The 18,687-nt window shown below is 44.0% G+C and overlaps 1 protein-coding gene across 4 annotated transcripts; it reads right to left on the bottom strand.

Moving 5' to 3' along the window:
- Positions 1-255: 255 nt before the first annotated feature.
- RLIM (ring finger protein, LIM domain interacting) lies at positions 256-17,896 on the bottom strand. Of its 4 annotated transcripts, none has more exons than XM_069015686.1 (4): positions 17,714-17,896; positions 7,994-8,182; positions 7,087-7,170; positions 256-6,256 (listed from the first exon to the last, which is right to left on the bottom strand). In XM_069015686.1, exons 2-4 carry the CDS (start codon positions 8,160-8,162, stop codon positions 4,722-4,724), a joined length of 1,788 nt encoding a protein of 595 aa, XP_068871787.1. In that variant the 5' UTR covers positions 8,163-8,182; positions 17,714-17,896; the 3' UTR covers positions 256-4,721. The 4 variants fall into 4 exon arrangements, with proteins under 4 accessions (XP_068871787.1, XP_068871790.1, XP_068871788.1 ...); XM_069015689.1 differs by lacking the exon at positions 17,714-17,896 and adding an exon at positions 17,134-17,219; XM_069015687.1 differs by lacking the exon at positions 17,714-17,896 and adding an exon at positions 11,631-11,797.
- Positions 17,897-18,687: the final 791 nt, after the last annotated feature.

Genomic DNA, 18,687 nt, shown 5'->3' with positions numbered 1-18,687 from the left:
CTGGCAGATTTACAAAGTCTGGGACATAGCATGATTTATTGCTTCAGTTTTATGTCCTAATGCAATAAATTAAATAAATTCTTCCGAGAAGTTAATTCTGTACCATTCCAGCTCCCTCCTATCTGCCCAGCCTCAAGGGGAAAGGTGTATGGAGGAAATAAATTCCTGCCACATCCACCACCGTGTACTCCAGTGCATTCCCACCGTAAGAACAAACCCGAGGAGTGATGATGCAGCACAAAATGAACACTTCATGCATTTTATTGAGTCTAGTTAAATTTGCATTATAACATCTTACATAGGGAACAAACTCCTCCTTAAGTGTTAGCTGGCAAACCTGGTCAAACTGTGTCCAACAACCTCTGAGTACCAGTTCGTATTAAACAAGTCCAGTATAAACAAATGTAAAGTACTGTACAAAAAAAAAAAAAAAAAAAAAAAAAAAAGAAGAAAAAGGAAAAAATAATAAAGCAAAGTGTTACATTCACAGTGGAATTCAGGGCTTCCCAACCAACTGCCTTACCAGCAGAGTGAAATTCTGGAAAGGGGCTCAAATATTTTAGTTAAAGGGAATAAAACCAGATATAAATCAAATCAAATTCAATGGTATTCTTTCCCCATAAGAAAAAGGAGATACAGTCTGAGAGGTTGGGAAGCCCTGGGATAACAGATGCAAACCTCTTTTTCAACACACCACCACTTATTTGTACTTCGGGTACGTTACCATTGATTGTATCTCTTCAGCCTCCTGCTTCCCCCCCCAGCCGAGGGTAAACAAAAAGCCTACTGTACAGAAGGGCTGGAAATATTTCTGAAGTTGTTATAAATCCCCTCCATGTGGCTCCAAGCCAACCTTCATCCAAAGCTCCTCCTCCTGGGAGAAGGCCGAGGAGCAGGCAGACATTTCCGACAGCACTGGGCTCCTCACCTGCTCACACAGACCCTTTCCCAAACCAGGACAGTGCTTCCACGGACACAACGATCCCAAATTAGGGATGAGACGAGGGATGGAGGCTTGTACTGCAGTGTGAAGGGGAAGATCACTCTGGGAGGTTCAGAACCCCCCTCACCTTTACCTCCATCTCTTCTCACCCTCACATTCTCCATCCCCTCATTGTTAGGATGAGAGCACTGGGTTGTGCGGGCAACTGCTCATCCACTGCGGATCCACCCGGGAAAGGGGCCCTTGGACTGCCACATTTGCATAACCCAGACAAGTGACAGGAAACTGGGATGACAGTCATTATGGGCCATTGTGCCAGCTCTGGTGGGAAACCCCTTCGTCTGCAAGTCGACACAATGGACAATTACGGCTCCTTCAAACCCGGTGGGCGTCGTGTCCTGCAGCTGCTGTGCCTGCACGGCAGCGCTCCCTACAAAAGGCCTTTAAAATTCCCTGATTTCTATGCATGAAGTACCTACACAATCAAATCGTTTATAAAACAACTCAACTGCCCCCAAGTTCTCTGCAAAAAAACCCAACTTGCTCGAAGAAATAAAAAATATGCACGTGAAAGGGAAAAATCCAATCGGCACCAGGAATTCTGTCTTCTGACAGATAAAGCCCCAAATTAAAAAAAAAAAAAATTAAGTGAGCACCCACAAGTCTGTGAATTAAACCAACTCGTAACTGATGTAATTATTAAAAGTGTGTGCTTGTCACACGGGTTTGGCCCGGTGACCGCTGTCATTGCTGTGGGTAGGGGTCTGTCCTGTCTGGAAGGAAAGAAGCCCACGCACCAGACACTCCCAGCAGGAATTTGGATGTTTGGGAAAAAAAAAACCCATGGTAACCACTGGGCTGGGCAATGACGAGCAGAATCCTTCGAAACCAAAATAAAAGCTGCTAGTCCTGCAAGGAATCCCGCTGGTGCTGAAGGCAGATCCCACACGGTGGCACTGTGACCCAGGCCACCGGCGCTCGGGGCTCTGCCTCTCCAAAGCCATACTCCCGCAGATCAGGCCTGGGAACGTGCCAAAACTCGCCCTTTTAACCCTTCATACCCTTCCAGGCACGAGTGAAGATGCTGTGTCCCTCCAAAAATACCAAAAAACTGAGGGAAGCGCTAAATACACATGTTCACTATCAAAATAATTCATTACATGTAAATTAGTCTAATTATTAAAGTGTTTCATATTTTGTAAGCAACTGAAATGTTAATATTGGCTTTTCCTAACTCCAATCTAAATTTAGATAAATAGAAATTCAATTACCCTAATTAACTGAGCTACATAAGGAAGTTTTTGCCGCAGACAATGAGCCCCCAGCCCCTTTAGCACACTCAGCGTTGTGAAAGGCAGAGAAACCACAGAGAACGTTCATCGTCTCCCAAACTGAGATTAAATTATTTGTTCTTGGTACCATTTGGGAAACCTCCAAGATTTTATTAGTTGCTCTTGCTACAGAAAGATAAAATGTTAAGACATGCTATAAGCTGTAACAGAATTGTGAGGGCAGTTCTACCAAGGTGGAAATTCCATGGAAAAGGTGGGGTGACAGGTACCAGAGCCATGCTTCGCGTGGGTTTGGGATAGTGGGCTCCCTTCCTGGTGGTCACCAGCTCTAGTCTGAGATGAACATCTCTGACTTCCAACATCTAACATGGTACTATCACGTTTTTCCCTTCTAATTCTACGCTCTGTGAAATTCAGAAGTGTTATTTTGCTGCGAAATTTTGGCACAGAAAGCCCAGTACCCAGAATCAACAGCCAACTTCAATTTTACACTGATGCGTGTCCAAGGAAACACCAAACCCATGAGCTTACTGATTGTTCTGTTCCCAAAGAGCCCTCGTGTTCCCTCTGCCACAACGGCGTGTCCCACCAGGAGGAAAGCGAGCTCAACAGCCAGTCAGGGTTTCCCGCTGAACCAACAACACAAAATGCACATGGAGAAAAAAAAATAGAATTTTGGGATGCTGTGGAATCGTTAACTAGCTGTTGAGATGTTAAAATGGCTTAGAGCAGCAATTATAGTTTATGCACCCACCACTATAAAACACCAAAAATGTGTTTTAATTAGGAAAAAAGAGATAGGCCAGCTTTGGTTTTGTCATCTGAGGAACAAGCAACACTTCCCATACAGCCAGCAAGAGCAGCTCATATCCCTTCAGAACTACTGCCCTGGAGTGGTAATAAATAAAAACCACTTTCCCTTTGCACATGTAAACCAGGAAAAACCCAAAACCTTAGAGAATAAAACAAAGAAGGGGTCATTGAGGGTGAAGGATGTTTCCCCACACACACACACTCTGATGAGAGTTGAGGTACATTCTCCAATTCTCATTTGCAACACGTCATGTACAGAGTTTCAAAAGTAAATTCATTTTCATTCTGTGCAATAGGAATATAAAGAGCTTGTTGGGTTTTTACTGTTATTCTCAAGAATCTGCTGCACATTTAAGTGCACTCATTTTTAAATGGAACCCAATACTAATGATGTGCTTCCCAGTTAGTACCGAGTTATTCCCTGTGGCACTTGCACCACAGGCTACCAACACTGGACCGCTCAACACACGCAGAGGTCACCAATACAGCTGAAGCTCGTGAAGAACTGAAAACCAACCTATCCACAGTTGTTTACTGAAGTTACAGCATTGCCTCAAAAATTGAGAGCAAAAGCTGATAGAAAAATTGGGCACAAACCTCAGTGAATGAGCCAGTACACACGGGTTTGCATTATTCGATATCTGCAACCATACCAAGAAATAACCAGCCATTAGAACAGTTTCTAATTTTTATCTTTTTTTTTTTTTTTTTTTTTTGGTGGCATTACTGAGCCAAAACACTGCAATTATAACATTTAATTTCCGTTTTTTTTAATGCAATTAAATGTCTAATCCAACTGTTTTTATGTTACAGTAGCTGTTCACATAAATAGTACAGATATGCACTGCTCTTGACAGGTACACAGTCACAAAAGCAGCTCTCCCATGTTCAGTTTGCTCTCTGTGTGGTGGGGTCTGTATGAAAAGCATTCTTGATTTCTAAGCATGGTACAATTTTAATTCTTAATGCGTTAGTACAACAGTGCATTGGAAAAGTACTGAGCTTCTACAAAAAAGCTTTACAGTTTTAAAACAGATTTGTTTTTTTTTCTTTATTTAAACAAGCATAGGCAATTCTTATATTTCCACAACAAGATAAATATCCCAATTAAGCTAACAGCTCATCCTACAGCGTGCCATAGTGATGGGGAAAGGGCTAACATTAGTGTTATTTACACAGACATGTCCAATATTAACCCAGGAGAAAAATTAAAAGTATGTTCAAGTGTGCAATTAAATTCATGTTATTTTTTCAGAGAGTTGGATTTCTTGCAAAAATTCCTCTATGACTCATGGACATTGAGCTGGATAACTTCTCAAAGAACTCCTCAGAAGCACAATCTTGAGGAAAAACTGTTTATTGGACTGGGATGGCAAGGGCTGGGTAGAAGAAAGAACTTAATACTCTTCACAAAGAAAAAAATATTTTGAAGTGGGAAGATCTCTTTGGACAAGTGAAATTGAACACCCAAACTGACTAGAACTCGAAAAACCTAATTAAAGAAATTTTCCAATTCCCAAAGCTTGAATCCAGAGAGAATGCTTTAATGAGGGAAGATTCACTCCGAGTCATTACTATACATTGAGGTACCACTCAAAAAGTGGCCATAAAGGAAGTGACTTCTTTGCCCATCACTATCACACCGGCTGCCTGGCCATCGACTCAGCTCTCCTTTAGACAACGCTCTCTCTGTTCCCAGAAGCTAAGACTGCTCTGCGGCAGATGGGGCAGGTGGAGTTCTCCGACAGCCAGCGGTCGATGCAGTGCACGTGGTACTCGTGCGAGCACGGCAGCTTGCGGAGCTTGTTGCCCTCCGTGTACTCTGTGATGCACACGCTGCAGGTTTTCAGAGCGTCGCTCTCACCAAAATTCCTCATGGCTAGGTTGTCAATTTGTTCTTTGGTGAGTCCTCTTGGTTGGTCATCATCATCTTCGTTGAGTAGGAAAAACTGTGCAAGGCTAAGGAATGGTAGAGAACCGCTTTCTTCAAAAGTGACCGATCCCCTCGTATTCCGGCCTTCCCGCCTGGCACCAGATGTTGAGCTAGCCTCGTGCCCACCCTCGTACACCTCCCCCGAGCTAACATCTGCATTCTCACTGCCCGAGGTGCCCCCACCTCCGCTCTGCGGCTCAGAAGTCTCCACGTTCTGATTGGGAGCTGGCCCACTGGGATCTGCATCGCTATCACTGTACATGAAGTAACTGAGCTCCCCGAAGCCTGTCATGATCTGCCTCAGCATGGTCTGGATGGCAACTGACGTAGTCTCGCTCAGGCCTGTGTTTAAGATCCTACGGATGGGAATCCTAATGGTGCTGACGTAAGTTCTCACTCCAGCCCGCTCCGAGCGGGAGAACGTGCGCCGGAAGCCTCCGCGCTCGCTCTCGTAGGTGACCGTGTTGTTGGGGGTCTGGGACCGGGACCGGGTCCTGTTGGCTATGCTGTCCCTTTGCCGGTACTCTCCCGGGCGAACTCTTCTCACCTGGAGGTCAAGCACTATGGTGGGAGGCCTCTGCCCAGGAGCCGCAGACTCACTGGTGCCGGTACTTTCTGAAGAACCTGCTGCTTGAGGAGCAGGCCTCGTTTCAGGGGGGGAAAAGAGAACTGCATTTTCACTTGGCACCTCAGTCCCCACTGTGTGCTGCCTTAACGTCACGTGCTGCCTAGTTCTAGAGCTGCCCTCAGCCTCGCTCGCTGAGGAGTGGTCAAGTGTTTGAGATGATGTGTTGTGATGAGACCTGCGAGGGGCCTCACTCACTGCATTAATAGGTGACCTACTTCTATCAGTCCTAGCCCGCGTCCGCCGCTGTTCTGGACTCCTACTCCTGGCTCTCCTCTGCCCTCTAGGAGGGGAAGCCTCCTCAGCCGTCAGCTCCTCCGCACTGCTCCTTTCTGATCCAGGCTGCCTTACAGATGGTGATTCAGACCTTGGAATTTCAGAGTCACTTTGGCTGTTTTCCAAATCCTCCCCATTGGAAGGCTCTACAGATGGCTCATTCTCAGTTTCTGGATTCGTGTTCCCATTATTACGATTGACATTTATTTCCAAACTGAATCTGAAGTCGCCACTATTTGGGTTAGTCCGGCTCACTGCTCTCCAGGACTGGTTTCCTCGCTGCCCACTTCGTGTTGTGTTTCCAGTCTGTCGGACTGAATTAAGCCAGTCTATTATAGAATCTCCATTTGAAACATCTTCTGCGGACTCTGCACCTGTGAAAAAGACAGGGAACTACCAAAATTAGAGTACTGAGCTAATTTTGGAGCCATCTTTTCCAAGAACATAATTGCTTAGCTTAACAAGTGACAATTTAGAAGTGCTGAATCCTACCAAGTGCTACTGCGGTTTCACAGGCAGCGAGACAATTCTGTAACTACCAGAGCTCTTCTAAGGGAGCAGGAGTGGACATTGCTCTAATATGGACAGATAGGCTGCAGCCATCACAGAGCAAACAGGTCATCAAAAGAACACGTATTTTCTATCATAAGTAAATGGAAAGTCACATGTCAGGCATCATAACACATCAATATTCTGTGTTTTCCTTTCCAAACAATTAAGTGATCTATCGACCATGAAACAGAGAATCAAGTCTGTCCTGAGCCTTCACCTGCAGAGCTTTATAGCAACTCTGTCCCACAGAAGAATGAACCCCACTGGTCAGCTCCGAGCATCCCCCACCAATTTCTACAGAAGGGTGACGACAAAAGCAATGCAGCATCTTTGGAAGAACGGTGAATTAAAAAAGAGGGATTGCCAAAAAGCATCCCAGAAGGGAGCAGACAGGAAGGTAATCTTTAAAAAAATGAAATAAAGAAAGAAATAAACCTAAATGAAACTTTGTTTTGATAGAAGTAAGAGATGTGTTATGAATGAAATCTGTCCCAAACTGACCTCTGCAGCAGATATCAGACATAAGGTTCACTGAGTTTTGAAACAAAGCTCACCTTGCACCTGCCTAGGCTTAACTTGTTCCACTCCTGCACTCAAGTTAAGGTCCGTACGGGGTGCTAAAGTTAAGAGTTTTCACAAATACTGTATATACCTCTATTCTCATCACTGTTTTGCTGTGGCGGACCTTCTTTAACTTGGTGTAGCCTTCTCAGCAACTCTTCTTCAGTAATTTCACCTTAGAAAATAAGCAAAATTTTCCAAAAATATTTCCAAATCATATATGTATGGCAATCATTATCAAAAGCTTCTAAAGAAGGTACAAGCCACTGCTTGTGTTCTAATTAAATCCTGCCACAATGGCACTGCCAAGCAGGTTGCTAAGGGGAAGTTCAGACACTTTAGCACTGTTGTTCCAAGTTTTGCTGAAGCTGAAATATCCAACAGTTCCATCCTATTCAACAGAGATGTGCTCTCTGGTTCTGTAACCTCTACATCTGAGCAGCAATTTTTGTCATCCTACACCCATTAAATGGCTGTCCAGAGTGAAATATTTGAGGTTAACACTTCCACAAGCAGGAAAAGAAGGTTTAAATTAGTTGTCATGGTTTGAATTAGGTATGAACCTATGAAGACGAAATTTAACAAGCTGATTGAGAACTGACATCAAAATGCCCATGCAAAATCTCATACCAGACTACTTACCCTGGTTACAAACTCTTAACCTCACCAGCACAAAATCTGCACACAGATGCTTAAAGGACATTTTTTTTTTTCCATCTAAGGGCTCATAAACGGAACCGGGTCAAATCTGGGTGTTCCTGCCAAGCTGTGCAAACACCAGACTTTTATATCTGATGAATCCACACCATCCTAACTACGTCTCCACAAGTCAAGGGACCACTCAAATTTGAGTGCACACAAATTAGCAAGAAGCTACTTCCTACCATGGAACACGACTGCAGCACACAAACGGGTGAAAGGGCTTCAGGAGAACAGAAAATGACACAAACTGCCTGCAAGCAACTCTAGCAGGATGGACATAGGCAAGCATTACCTACCTGGTGTTCCTAGCAAATTGTTATCTCTCATAAGCCTGTAGTCCTCTTCACTCAGGTTGTTCACAAACTGATAGAAAGCTTCTTCTCGATCTAACCGATCCAGCTGGCTCTGACGTTGGGCTTCTGATTGATCAATACTTCCTTTATCACTTGAATCTGAGCTTTCCATCTTGATGAGTGGAAGAGTACCTAAAAAAGGAGAGAACAAACCCTTCATGGAGAGCAGTGAAATACTGCATGAAATTTAGGCATGTTTACAATGCAGAGTGAAGCACAGGTTAAAGCAGTTTGCTAATGAAGCTTTAGCTAAGATCAGGTTCATCACCACGGGGATCAAAAACAAAGCATGAACCTCCTCAAGAAGTACAAACAAAACTGATGCCCATCATTACCAAATACTCAACAAAGCAGCAGGTATGAACACAGGGGATATCATCTGCCATAAGCCTTAGCCCATCTTTACACTCACATAGTTAACTAGGTGTCTGTGATTATCTGCTTTTTGCATAAAATATTCCTAATGTCACAACTGTCTCTCCAAGCAGCCTCACAGTAGTGTAGTACAAGGCACAAGCCATCCTTGAGCATGCTCTCTGAGCACAGGATTTTATGTTCCTTGCTTTTTCCTGCCTGCTACAGAAACACCCTCTTCACCATCCAAGTGAGTTTTAACAGAACGAAGTGGTTACGAAGAACTCAAATAAAGAAGATGCTGCAGAACACTGTGTGCACAAAAAAAAGGAGGAAAGCTTCTCATTCCCTCAGAAAAGGAAAAGGGTTTGTAAAATCAACTTTATAGTTTTACATCAAGAAAGGAATTTGCTTTCAAGTTTCAGTATTAACTGAATTACTGATGTTGATGAGCAAAATTTCCAAGACAAAACTCCAGCATATACCAGGTACACCACTGCTTTAAAGAGCTGTCTTTCATGCTGCATATTTTTAAATATAACCTTCTCATACTGTTTTTCATATTTGGATGAAGTACTTGACAACGTCTCTCTTTCAAGGAAAATAATCGATGAATGCCGTGTCTGTATCTGATAAATATTATAAGGAACACATGCAAATGCAGGAGACATTCTGGCACTGGCTGTGCCATGCAAATACATCAAATGAAGATAAAATAACCAGCTTCCTTGATCACTCTGCCTCACTATTCACAGCATCAAGAATTTTCCTGTACAACTGGTAGAATCTAGTTACTCAGAGAGGTGATTAACAAGCTAATCCTCTGCATGCTAAAAAGCTCTGCAATACCATTCCCCATCAGAAAACATTCCTTTCATTTAAACCATACTTCATGTGACATGGAAATACTGGAAGAATAAAGCTTTTCTGCTTCTCACTGGAAAATTTCCAACACTTAGACATCTGTCTAGTGCAAAAACCATCTTTTTTTGGTTTGTCAGCACAGCTGTCAAGTCAAGACTGCCCACAGTTTACATTAGTGCTTCTCCAGAAGAGCAGCACTGCATGATCTCCACGGGCACTTTATTTCAGCTGCTATGGTGAAAATTAAAGTGCACCAACGACCTCAGTGTGTAGCACCAGAAAAATTCCACAGGACAGGATATCCCATCATTGCAGACTTGCCAATTATGGAATTGCTGTTCTGACCCTCTTTGTCTTCAGTTCTGATGCAGTGGAACTCGACTTTAAGTTAGTGACATTAACTTGTTGCCACTCAGAGCTACGGGTGCTGCTGGGTTCTGTGAAGTTCTGCCATTTTACCAAAGCAATTACACCTTTTTTTTGGGTAATCAGGAAGCAGCAGCAATCACCAGGGTCACTACTGAGTCAGATGGAAGCCTATCAGCTTTCTCTGCATTTCTAAATCCCTGGTGCAATCTAAAGACTGCAGACTGGCATGTGACGTGCTGCGTTCTGTGACTGTGCTGTTAAACACCGATAAACGACCCCATTCACAGGACAGTTGAGCAATAGTTTCTGCAGGTGTGTTCAGCTCTGACCCGGCTCACTTAGGAAATCTCTGTGCCCTTCACATGCTAGGCACGTATTTCTAATGAGAACACAGCTTCAATCAACTTTTTTTACGGGCTTTCTGTAGCAGAATTATTACTCCAAGTAGCATTACTTAAAGACATGTTGGAGAAGATCCTTTTAAAAGCAGCTGTCGTTAGTTCTGGTAATATCTGAATAAAAGCCTCGAGTAGAACAAGAGACTTGCATCCTAAATAAAACCTTGAAAGATGCATTAGTTCTTTGGGAATACATATCAAACTCTATCCAGCATTCCCTTTTTCAGGATAACAATGAAACAAAGTCAACAACAGGATTTAAAAAGTAAAGACAAGTAATAAGATGCTAAAGGACAGGAGCAGCGCAAGTTTTGTAAAATACTTTACCCGAAATGACTGCCATGGGATTTACTGACTTCAAAGCACATGGAACGTCTTCAGAAAGACGGCAGTATTAACACCTTTGTAAGCATTAGACTAATTCTTCAACAGCTTCTAAAAAGAATGCTGCACTACACATGCAAAACATAACATTTATTTACTACTTTCCTCTTAACTGAAAATTCCAGTGCTTGCAGGCATCTTGGCTATATAATGCCTACATATTTGCCTATTCCATTTCAGAAAATGAAGGGGCACCGTTCTTGGTCAGAGAAAAAGGGAGAGTCAAAACAAGTCAAATGGGGGAAAATTTTTTTTAAATCTCTTCTTTACCAATAGGCTGATGTACAGTTCAAATAGTGATTCTTTAGGAAATGCTTGGAATAAGTCAGTACTACTTATTTCCAGGTTTGCTCCTCTTTTCTCCTCCATCACCTCTTATCTTCCCTCCTTAATTATAAAATAAGCTAAATGGTCAAGGCTGAATAGTTTGCTGCTAAGAAAAAAGCCACAGAGGTGGGATCTTGAATGAAGAATTTAATTTACATGAGGACTATTTCTGCTAGTGACAAACTCGCTGTATTTTCCTGTTGCAAGCTACTAACAGGTTACATCAGTCCCCCGTATCCCAATTTCATGACCCCAGAAATGCTGTGAAATCTCTATTGGATGCTTACACTGATGGAAATACAGATGGCACAGAAACACAGCAACACATTCTCCCTACCTGATTGCTGACAGCATATGGGATGATAACTCTTCAAACCAGAGCTCTGGTATTAAAACCAGCAAATGAAAACCAGGATTTCTACCCCAAGGCTTCTGCTATTTTCTGTCTCCTCCCTGTCCACTCAGCTCACTGTGCACATTGTCCAGCGTAAGCCTCACCTCCCAGCCTGCTGCAGAGCTCTCCATGGCCAGGCTGAACTTACTGGAATGTTTAGACTACTCCTGCCTCAGCACAGCTCCATAGGGCCCATCTGGTGGGACAGCAGGATTTCCATGGTGGGAGTTACCACCACCTTGTGCTCCTGCCACGGCAGGGCAGAGAGGCAGAAATAACTTCAAAATCTGCCCTCAGGATGCTGCTCTCAGCTCACACCCTGCAGACAATTAAGACTGGTTTAAGGAAGCCAGTAATACAGGCAAACCTGATGAGGGAAAACCAACAGGTGTACTATTAACTTAAAACAAAATAACCAACATTTGGTTATCTAATAAGCAGGTACACTTCAACTCTGCTGCTTCCTTCCAGTGTAAAACTTTGCTCTTACCCAAGCTAAAAGATTCAGAATTTCCTCCTTTAGTGTCCTTCCTTGCCAGCACTGAGTTGACACAGGGTGGGGAAGGTCACAACTATGAGCAGGAAGTTCAGATCTGCTGGTTATCGCCAGCTTCAGATACCCAGACATGAAAATCTCTTTATGGTGAAGTGAGGGGATGACCACCTAAAGATTGCACAAAGCAAGAGAACCAGAGATAGGATAAACAATTTTCTCCTTAACGAAAAAAAAAATTCTTCAGCAGCTGAATATCCAGACACAGTAACTACAGTGAATTCTTAATTGGCGTTCCCATCCTGCCACAAATCAGAACAGTATCTTCCCTGCAGTTACGCTTCAACAACCTCAGAGATTTCCGAGCACAAATGACTGCCTGTCTCTCCACTGCTGCTCCAAACTACAGTAAGCCCACAAAAGCTATTGTTTGTTACATTCTTTTATTCAAGAAGTAATACTATGTTCTTTTGGATAGGAACAGTTTAAGAGTACTGGATATTCCCTCAATAATGCAAAGTTATCATTCTTACAGCGTAAGAAATATTTTATGTTTTCTTTTATGCCAGGTTGTGTGTAAACTAAATCCAGGAAGGAATGTGCTACTGCCTCAAATCTGGAGGAACAGCCAAACAGGGATAACATTTGTGTTTTATTCATCTACCTTCAACAGTAACACAGTCTATCTCCATATTGCTTAGCACTTGTGGATTACAGAATTCTTCCCATATAAAGTACTAATGGACCACAATGCACAGCAATCAATCTCTACTTCTTCCTCCTTCAATAATGTGTAATATCTCCTGACATTAGTTATCCGTATTGAACACCAAGACGCTACCTTAGTCTGCATTCCTGGGTTTTTTATATTTAAAAGAAATCCCACAAAACATTAGAACTTAATTAAACCAAGCAGGCAGAACTTAGAAAATCTGACAAACCCTGGAATCACTCATTGGCAGGGTTAAATGAAAAAGCGATACCTTAAAATTAAAATCTTCGTTAGATTTATGGGGCAAGCCTTAAATTTTAACAGGACAAGGCATGGAATTTAATTAAACTGAAGAAACAACTCAGCTGCTCATGAGTCAGGTGTGCAACAAGAAGCTCCTCTAGAACTCCCCCATGTCGGTGCTACCGGTATTTCAACCTCACCTGAGAATCTCTCGTGCCCTGTATGGCAGGAATGTTTCCTGAGTTACCTCACGTCCCAGCAACACAGTTAATACCTCTGTATAAACAAAAAAGAGGATGGCAGTGTGGGTGTTCCAGAGATGTCCTCAGCAGAAGGCCAACTTCTCATTTATGATTCATACCCTCATTTTAATTAGGTATTTCAACCGGTAGAGCACCTTGCTTGCTTCCAGTCTGCAGAAATGATCAAACCCTTGGACTAAAGGAGTGACTCAGGTTGGAAGCCAGAAATACTAATTTGTTTGCTTTGGGTCGTTAGAGGCTATTTTTCCTGCCCAGCTTGCAGTGAACATGCCTCAAAGACACTTCAGCTCGACAGAAGCACAGCACAGCTGCATGTCCAAGTGCTTTCCACGAACTGTGACTTCAGCAGCTCTGACGTGCCATGGCAGCACAGCCCCAGCCAGCCCTCTCTCCAATTCCATGTCTCAAATGACACAGGAACAGCAGCTAGAACAGGCAGTCCTGTTACCCCAGCTTCTTCAAGCACAAACAGAACCCACTTCACACACAGCACTCATCCAACCCACCACACCTCATTTTCCTAGAAGATTTCAAAGTTGGAAAACAGTTTCCACGCCAGTCAGTATCCAATTTCTCAATACTCAAAACTAGCTGGAAGTAAGACATAACAGAAACTACATTGTCATCTTAAATATTTCATCACTCAAGTCTGCAAGCTCAAAAGCAAAAACTGTCAGTGAATCCCATCATTAAAGGAAAAAGACACCCTAAGACAGTGGACTGAAAGTCATCTATTTGCATTATACATGGAGCTTCATTATCTCAAGTTTGTTTGGCTTTCTCTTTCTGTGCAGGTGCACAAGTTCCCTTTTGTGATCACACCGAAGGCTTTGATACCACAGGTCCAACACACTCATCTCCATCTTAGAAACAGTAAAACACAACAAACTTTTCTAGTTTTCAAAGCTGCATCATGAATTTTATGGGCTTTTTTTCCTGCTATTCTGGCTTTTTATTTCCACTGTGACGAATAGCAGATTTAGGGTCTTAATAGATTTTTATTAAACCTACCACAAGTTTTAAAATCAAGAATTCCCTGCGTCCTCTTTAACTCAAAAATTATCATGGAATACACACCACTCTTGGAAAGCTGGAAGAAAGTTTTGTGTTCTATGGAAGTGTTCTGTGAAAAGTGCTGTAAAATTTAAATGTCAGTTTAACAAGGAGTGTTAAACATCGATTCAGCTTTTTCACTACCCCAGTGTGTTTCAAAGCAAAGGCCCTCAAACAAGATGTCATTCTGAACATACATTTTAAACAATAGAAAGCAAATGAATACTTTTGCAGAACAGTGGCAGAAAGTTCCACAGAATAATAATAAAAAAAAAAAAAAAACAAACCAGAGAGGAAAAACACTTCAGCTGAACCAACTGTTGAGATAAAGAAGAGAAACACTAACAACTCCTGATAAGTCAGAAAGAAGTGAGGAAATCAGGGCAGAGCTTAGCAATTCCAGAACACTGAGAGCATGTGGAACCAAGATGGAGCTCTGAAAATAAAATGTGGTAACAACTGCCAAAATGCTGGGCTTTGCCTTTTATCATCTGCACTTACTAAAACAACACTTTTCACATACAAGTGGAAAATAAAATTAAGATAACACTGCATTTGCCATCAAATTCAGATAGCACAGAAGAGAAAGCTTGGTGTATATGAGGTGTGGGAAGTTTCCAGCACTGCAGGCTCATGAAATCATGCTCTTTTTGCCCAGAAATGAGCTTCCTGCTGGGTCAGCAGCAGAAGGCCCAGTCTGAACCCAAAAGAAGAAGTAAATCTGCACACAAGTAATCAGTGTTGACCCTGACAGACTATGAACAGGACTGATATCAAGGACAAGTCTAGTTTCGACTCTAGAAGAAACACAACCTGTGGTTAAGTGAAAGCACTAAGCCAATCAAAACTCACTGAATTTCAACTGAAAAAGAAAAACCCATCTTTAAATTCACTGCTGAGTCTTGCTGTCTCCACACAACTGCTGCTAATAGAGGCACTGCTAATAGTAAAAGGGCAACAACCAGAGAATCACTGCAACCACAACCCACAGAGGAATTCCGATACGTGCATTCCTGTTCTTGTTGATATCCGGTGCCCATGGAACACAGAAGTGGGAAATAAAATGAAGGCAAATTTATTTGGATTTAAATAGGCATCTGTACCATGAGAATTCCATTTCTGATGCCATCCCAAGGCAGGGAAGCTCCAGCATTTTAACAGGATTATTTGCACATACACCTTGCACATCGAAACCCAGAGTGCTCTGAGCAAAGTGATTTTAAATTACTGAACCAAGATAAAATGTGTGCTGGCTTTTCCTACATTCCATAATCATTAGGTGGCTTTACGAGACAGCACAACTCTGCAGACCTGCTGGAGTCAAAAGCTGAGCTTCAACACTGCACACCAGCCAAAAGCTGCTAACAAGTACCTCGTTAATACAAACCTGAGCAGTCTGAAGGAGACACAGGCTTGTGTTTATGATCTTACCTGCAGCCAGAACTTGTGCAAAGGCAAAACCAGTCCCTGGGATGCTCCTGGCTATCCCTACTCACCACACAAAGCTCCTGACTAAGTTATGACACTGCTACGCTCTTTAGAAGTTTTGGTTTTGAGAAGCACAAGACTCTCATAAAAATATCTTGAAGACAGAAATGTTCACATTTGGTTTTATCCCTTCACAAATAATATTTGCAAGCTCAGTAGATGGTAAGTTTTCACCAAGACTGAGATTAAACCACAAAACCTTGGATAAACGCCCAATAATGATGTTTGGATTAAAGTGTTTTAATACATGGAAACTGAAGTTCTCTATTTAAAAAAAAAAAAAAAAAATTAGGACAGTCCAGTAATGTGTTAAGCCACATTAGGCTGGACTTAAATGCAACCTTTAGACTCAAGTATATGAAGTCATAATGTTATATTATGCTATGATTGTTTAAAAAAACAGTACAACACGTCCACTGCAACTGGAATCATTCTGCTAAGATCAAGAGATTTATTTTGGTATATTCCCACAGGTTTTTATATTATGCTATGATTTTTTAAAAAAACAGTACAACACATCCACTGCAACTGGAATCATTCTGCTAAGATCAAGAGATTTATTTTGGTATATTCCCACAGGGAAAAGGAATAAAGGAACATGCAAAGCAGGTATATTGATACAGAGGTGTTTTGGAAACATTTCCATCTAAGGATCTACCCCTTCCTCTAAAAAAAAACCCAAATACACATACTGGAGACCAGACACTTGTAACACTCTTGTCCAGTACACCCTGGCATATCCAGGAATTCAGTAATAGGAAAAATAAATACGATATAGATGGCAACCACTACAGGCTTGAAAAATACCGGCGTGGTTATTTCAGTGGCAAACATTTACCCAGTCAGAGTTGCTGATGAAGGGAACACTGCAGTTGTTGTGCCTTAGTGGTCTAGCATAACAAGAAACCCTTAATTTTATAAAGTGTGGTATGATTTCCCTTCCCAGGACATAATTCCAAGCTATCATTATTTTAATTCCAAAATGGTAAACCGGTAGAGGGAACAGAGTCAGTTTAAGTGCCAGCTGACCACTACAAGAAAACTAAATATCTGACCCTCAATTAAGATAATTAACTGCCCAACTGATTATTTGTTTTAGAAAGACTTGACAAGTCACTGCAATTAAAATTCAGGGACAAATTAGTGTCAGAACTTCTTCTGAACATTTTGACAACTATTTTCAAGTTGAAATTACCCAATACTGTCAATACGGACAGGAAAAGAAATGTGATGTGTGATGATACTGTTGGGTATTATCAAGTTTGTGTTCTTGCTTAGGAGCTTCTCTGTACCAAGGCTCCACCTTCCTGAGAAACAGCAAAATTAAGACTACTATTATTTTAAAAGTTCAGTATTTTTTGCTGTGAAACCTTTTGTCAGGCTCCTACTGCACACTAAAATCAAGACACATAACAAATCTTGTAAACAAACCTTAACCATCACTACATTTTATATATTTATATATATACACACACTATTATACACAACCTGATATTGCTCCTCAGTTAAAACAGATCACTCAAGATAAACACATACATCCAGCTGGACTCGACAGGGGTTTTGAAACAGAGAACCAGAAACCTTAAATGCCAACAAACAGCATTAAAAGGGGCAGGGAAAAACTTGCACAGGAAGCTAAGGTGACAGAGCAAAGATGACGTGATTAACTGGGGAGACGCTCAGCACAGGAATAGCAAACACCACAGGTATGAACAGCTCACAGGCTGATCCAGAGCCTTACACAGCGGGATAGGAAGAGTTGCTCTCGCCTGTCTCCCACAACAAGACTTCTTGCCTCAACTCACGGGAAGCACGGCCTGAAAACACGGCCCTGAAAAGCTGCGATTCCTTCAGCAGACACTGAACTGTGGACGAGGCCCAGGACAGCAGCTATAACCTACCCCCCTCCCTCCACCCCTCCCAAAAGGAGCTTGTTCCAAATCCTCCCCAGGCCCAGCCGGACACCCGGAGGGTGCCGGGCCCGCCTGCCCTCCCCGGGGAGAGCGCAGACCGAGCTCCAGCCCCCAGTGGAAGATGAGGGTCGCGGCGGGAGGCCCCGCCGGGAGAATCCCCGGGGTGACGGAGCGCGGCCCATCCGGGCACACCCGCGCTCGGACCGCCATCACCGCCCCCCGCTCCCTCACGGCACCGCGGATGGAGCCTCCCGCGCCCCGCCGAGCCGCCCCGCCGTGCCCGAGCGAGGACTGAGAAGCCCCACGCCCGCTGCTCGCTCCGGGCGGAGGCCGCCACCGCCTCCCCCGGGCCTGGGCCTCTCCCTTCCCCGGGCCATTTTGAGAGCCCGCCCCCGCCCCGGTGCTCACCGCCCGCCGCCGCCGCCCGCCGCCGTTCCCCCGGCTGTGGGTGCGCCGCTTCCCGCGCCGCTCCGGGCTGGCTGCCGGCTCTCCGCGTTCCGCCCGTGCCGCTCCGCCGCCGCGCCGCCTCCTGCCCGCTCAGGCGGCCATTTTCTGCTCCATTGTTACCAAGGAACGGGGGGCCGGAAGCGGCCGCCGGCAGCCGGAAGTGGAGGCGCGCGCGCCCCCGCGCAGGCGCGGCCCGGGAGGGCAGCCCCGCCCAGCGCGCGCGGTCCCGGCCCTCAGGGGCCGGCGCCATTTTGGTGCGGGGCAAAGGCTGAGGGTGGGGTGGCGTGGGGGGGTTGCTATGGCCACCCCTCAGCCCACTGCCCCCGGGGAACGTGGAGGGGACCGGGGGTCAGCGGTGCCCGCCCGTGGTGCGGCGCAGCAGGAGTGTCTGTGTTCCCACGGTGCCCTGAGTGGGGCTGTTTCCTGTCAGCTCAGGAGTGTGCGTGCTGGGCAGAGGTGACTCCGTGCAAGCCAATGGGGGTCAACAGTGCCAAAAACCAAATAAATGTTGGCAGTACTTGTGTCTGTAGGTGGGGATATTCACCCTCCTCTCCCTTCTAACCATGGGCATTCCTTCCTCTCCAACCATGGACATTCGTCCCCTCTAACCATGGACAATCCTCCTCTCTGACCATGGCCATTCCTGCCCTCTAACCATGGCAGGGTCTCCCCTCTCATCTGGTGTTGTGTACTACATACAGATGGCATGCCCTATGAAAACTATGATATTCCTGTTTTCTGATATGAGCCCTACTTCATTGAATGCCAGACTTCCCATGTTATGTAGGGTTAAGCACTTCTGCAGTTCCCCTCACCACTGAAATTATCAAGAGCAGCTGAGCTTTGAAAGATCCCATTTTAATGCCCGAAAAGTCGTATCTTGCAAAGGTCTTGCAAGGAAGTCATCTTCATAATATCTGATACGTAGGGAAAAA

The sequence above is a fragment of the Aphelocoma coerulescens genome, chromosome 4A (genome assembly GCF_041296385.1).
Source record: "Aphelocoma coerulescens isolate FSJ_1873_10779 chromosome 4A, UR_Acoe_1.0, whole genome shotgun sequence".
NCBI lineage: Eukaryota > Metazoa > Chordata > Aves > Passeriformes > Corvidae > Aphelocoma > Aphelocoma coerulescens.
Note: the sequence above shows the minus strand (reverse complement) of the source record. Positions and strands in the feature narration are given on the sequence as shown.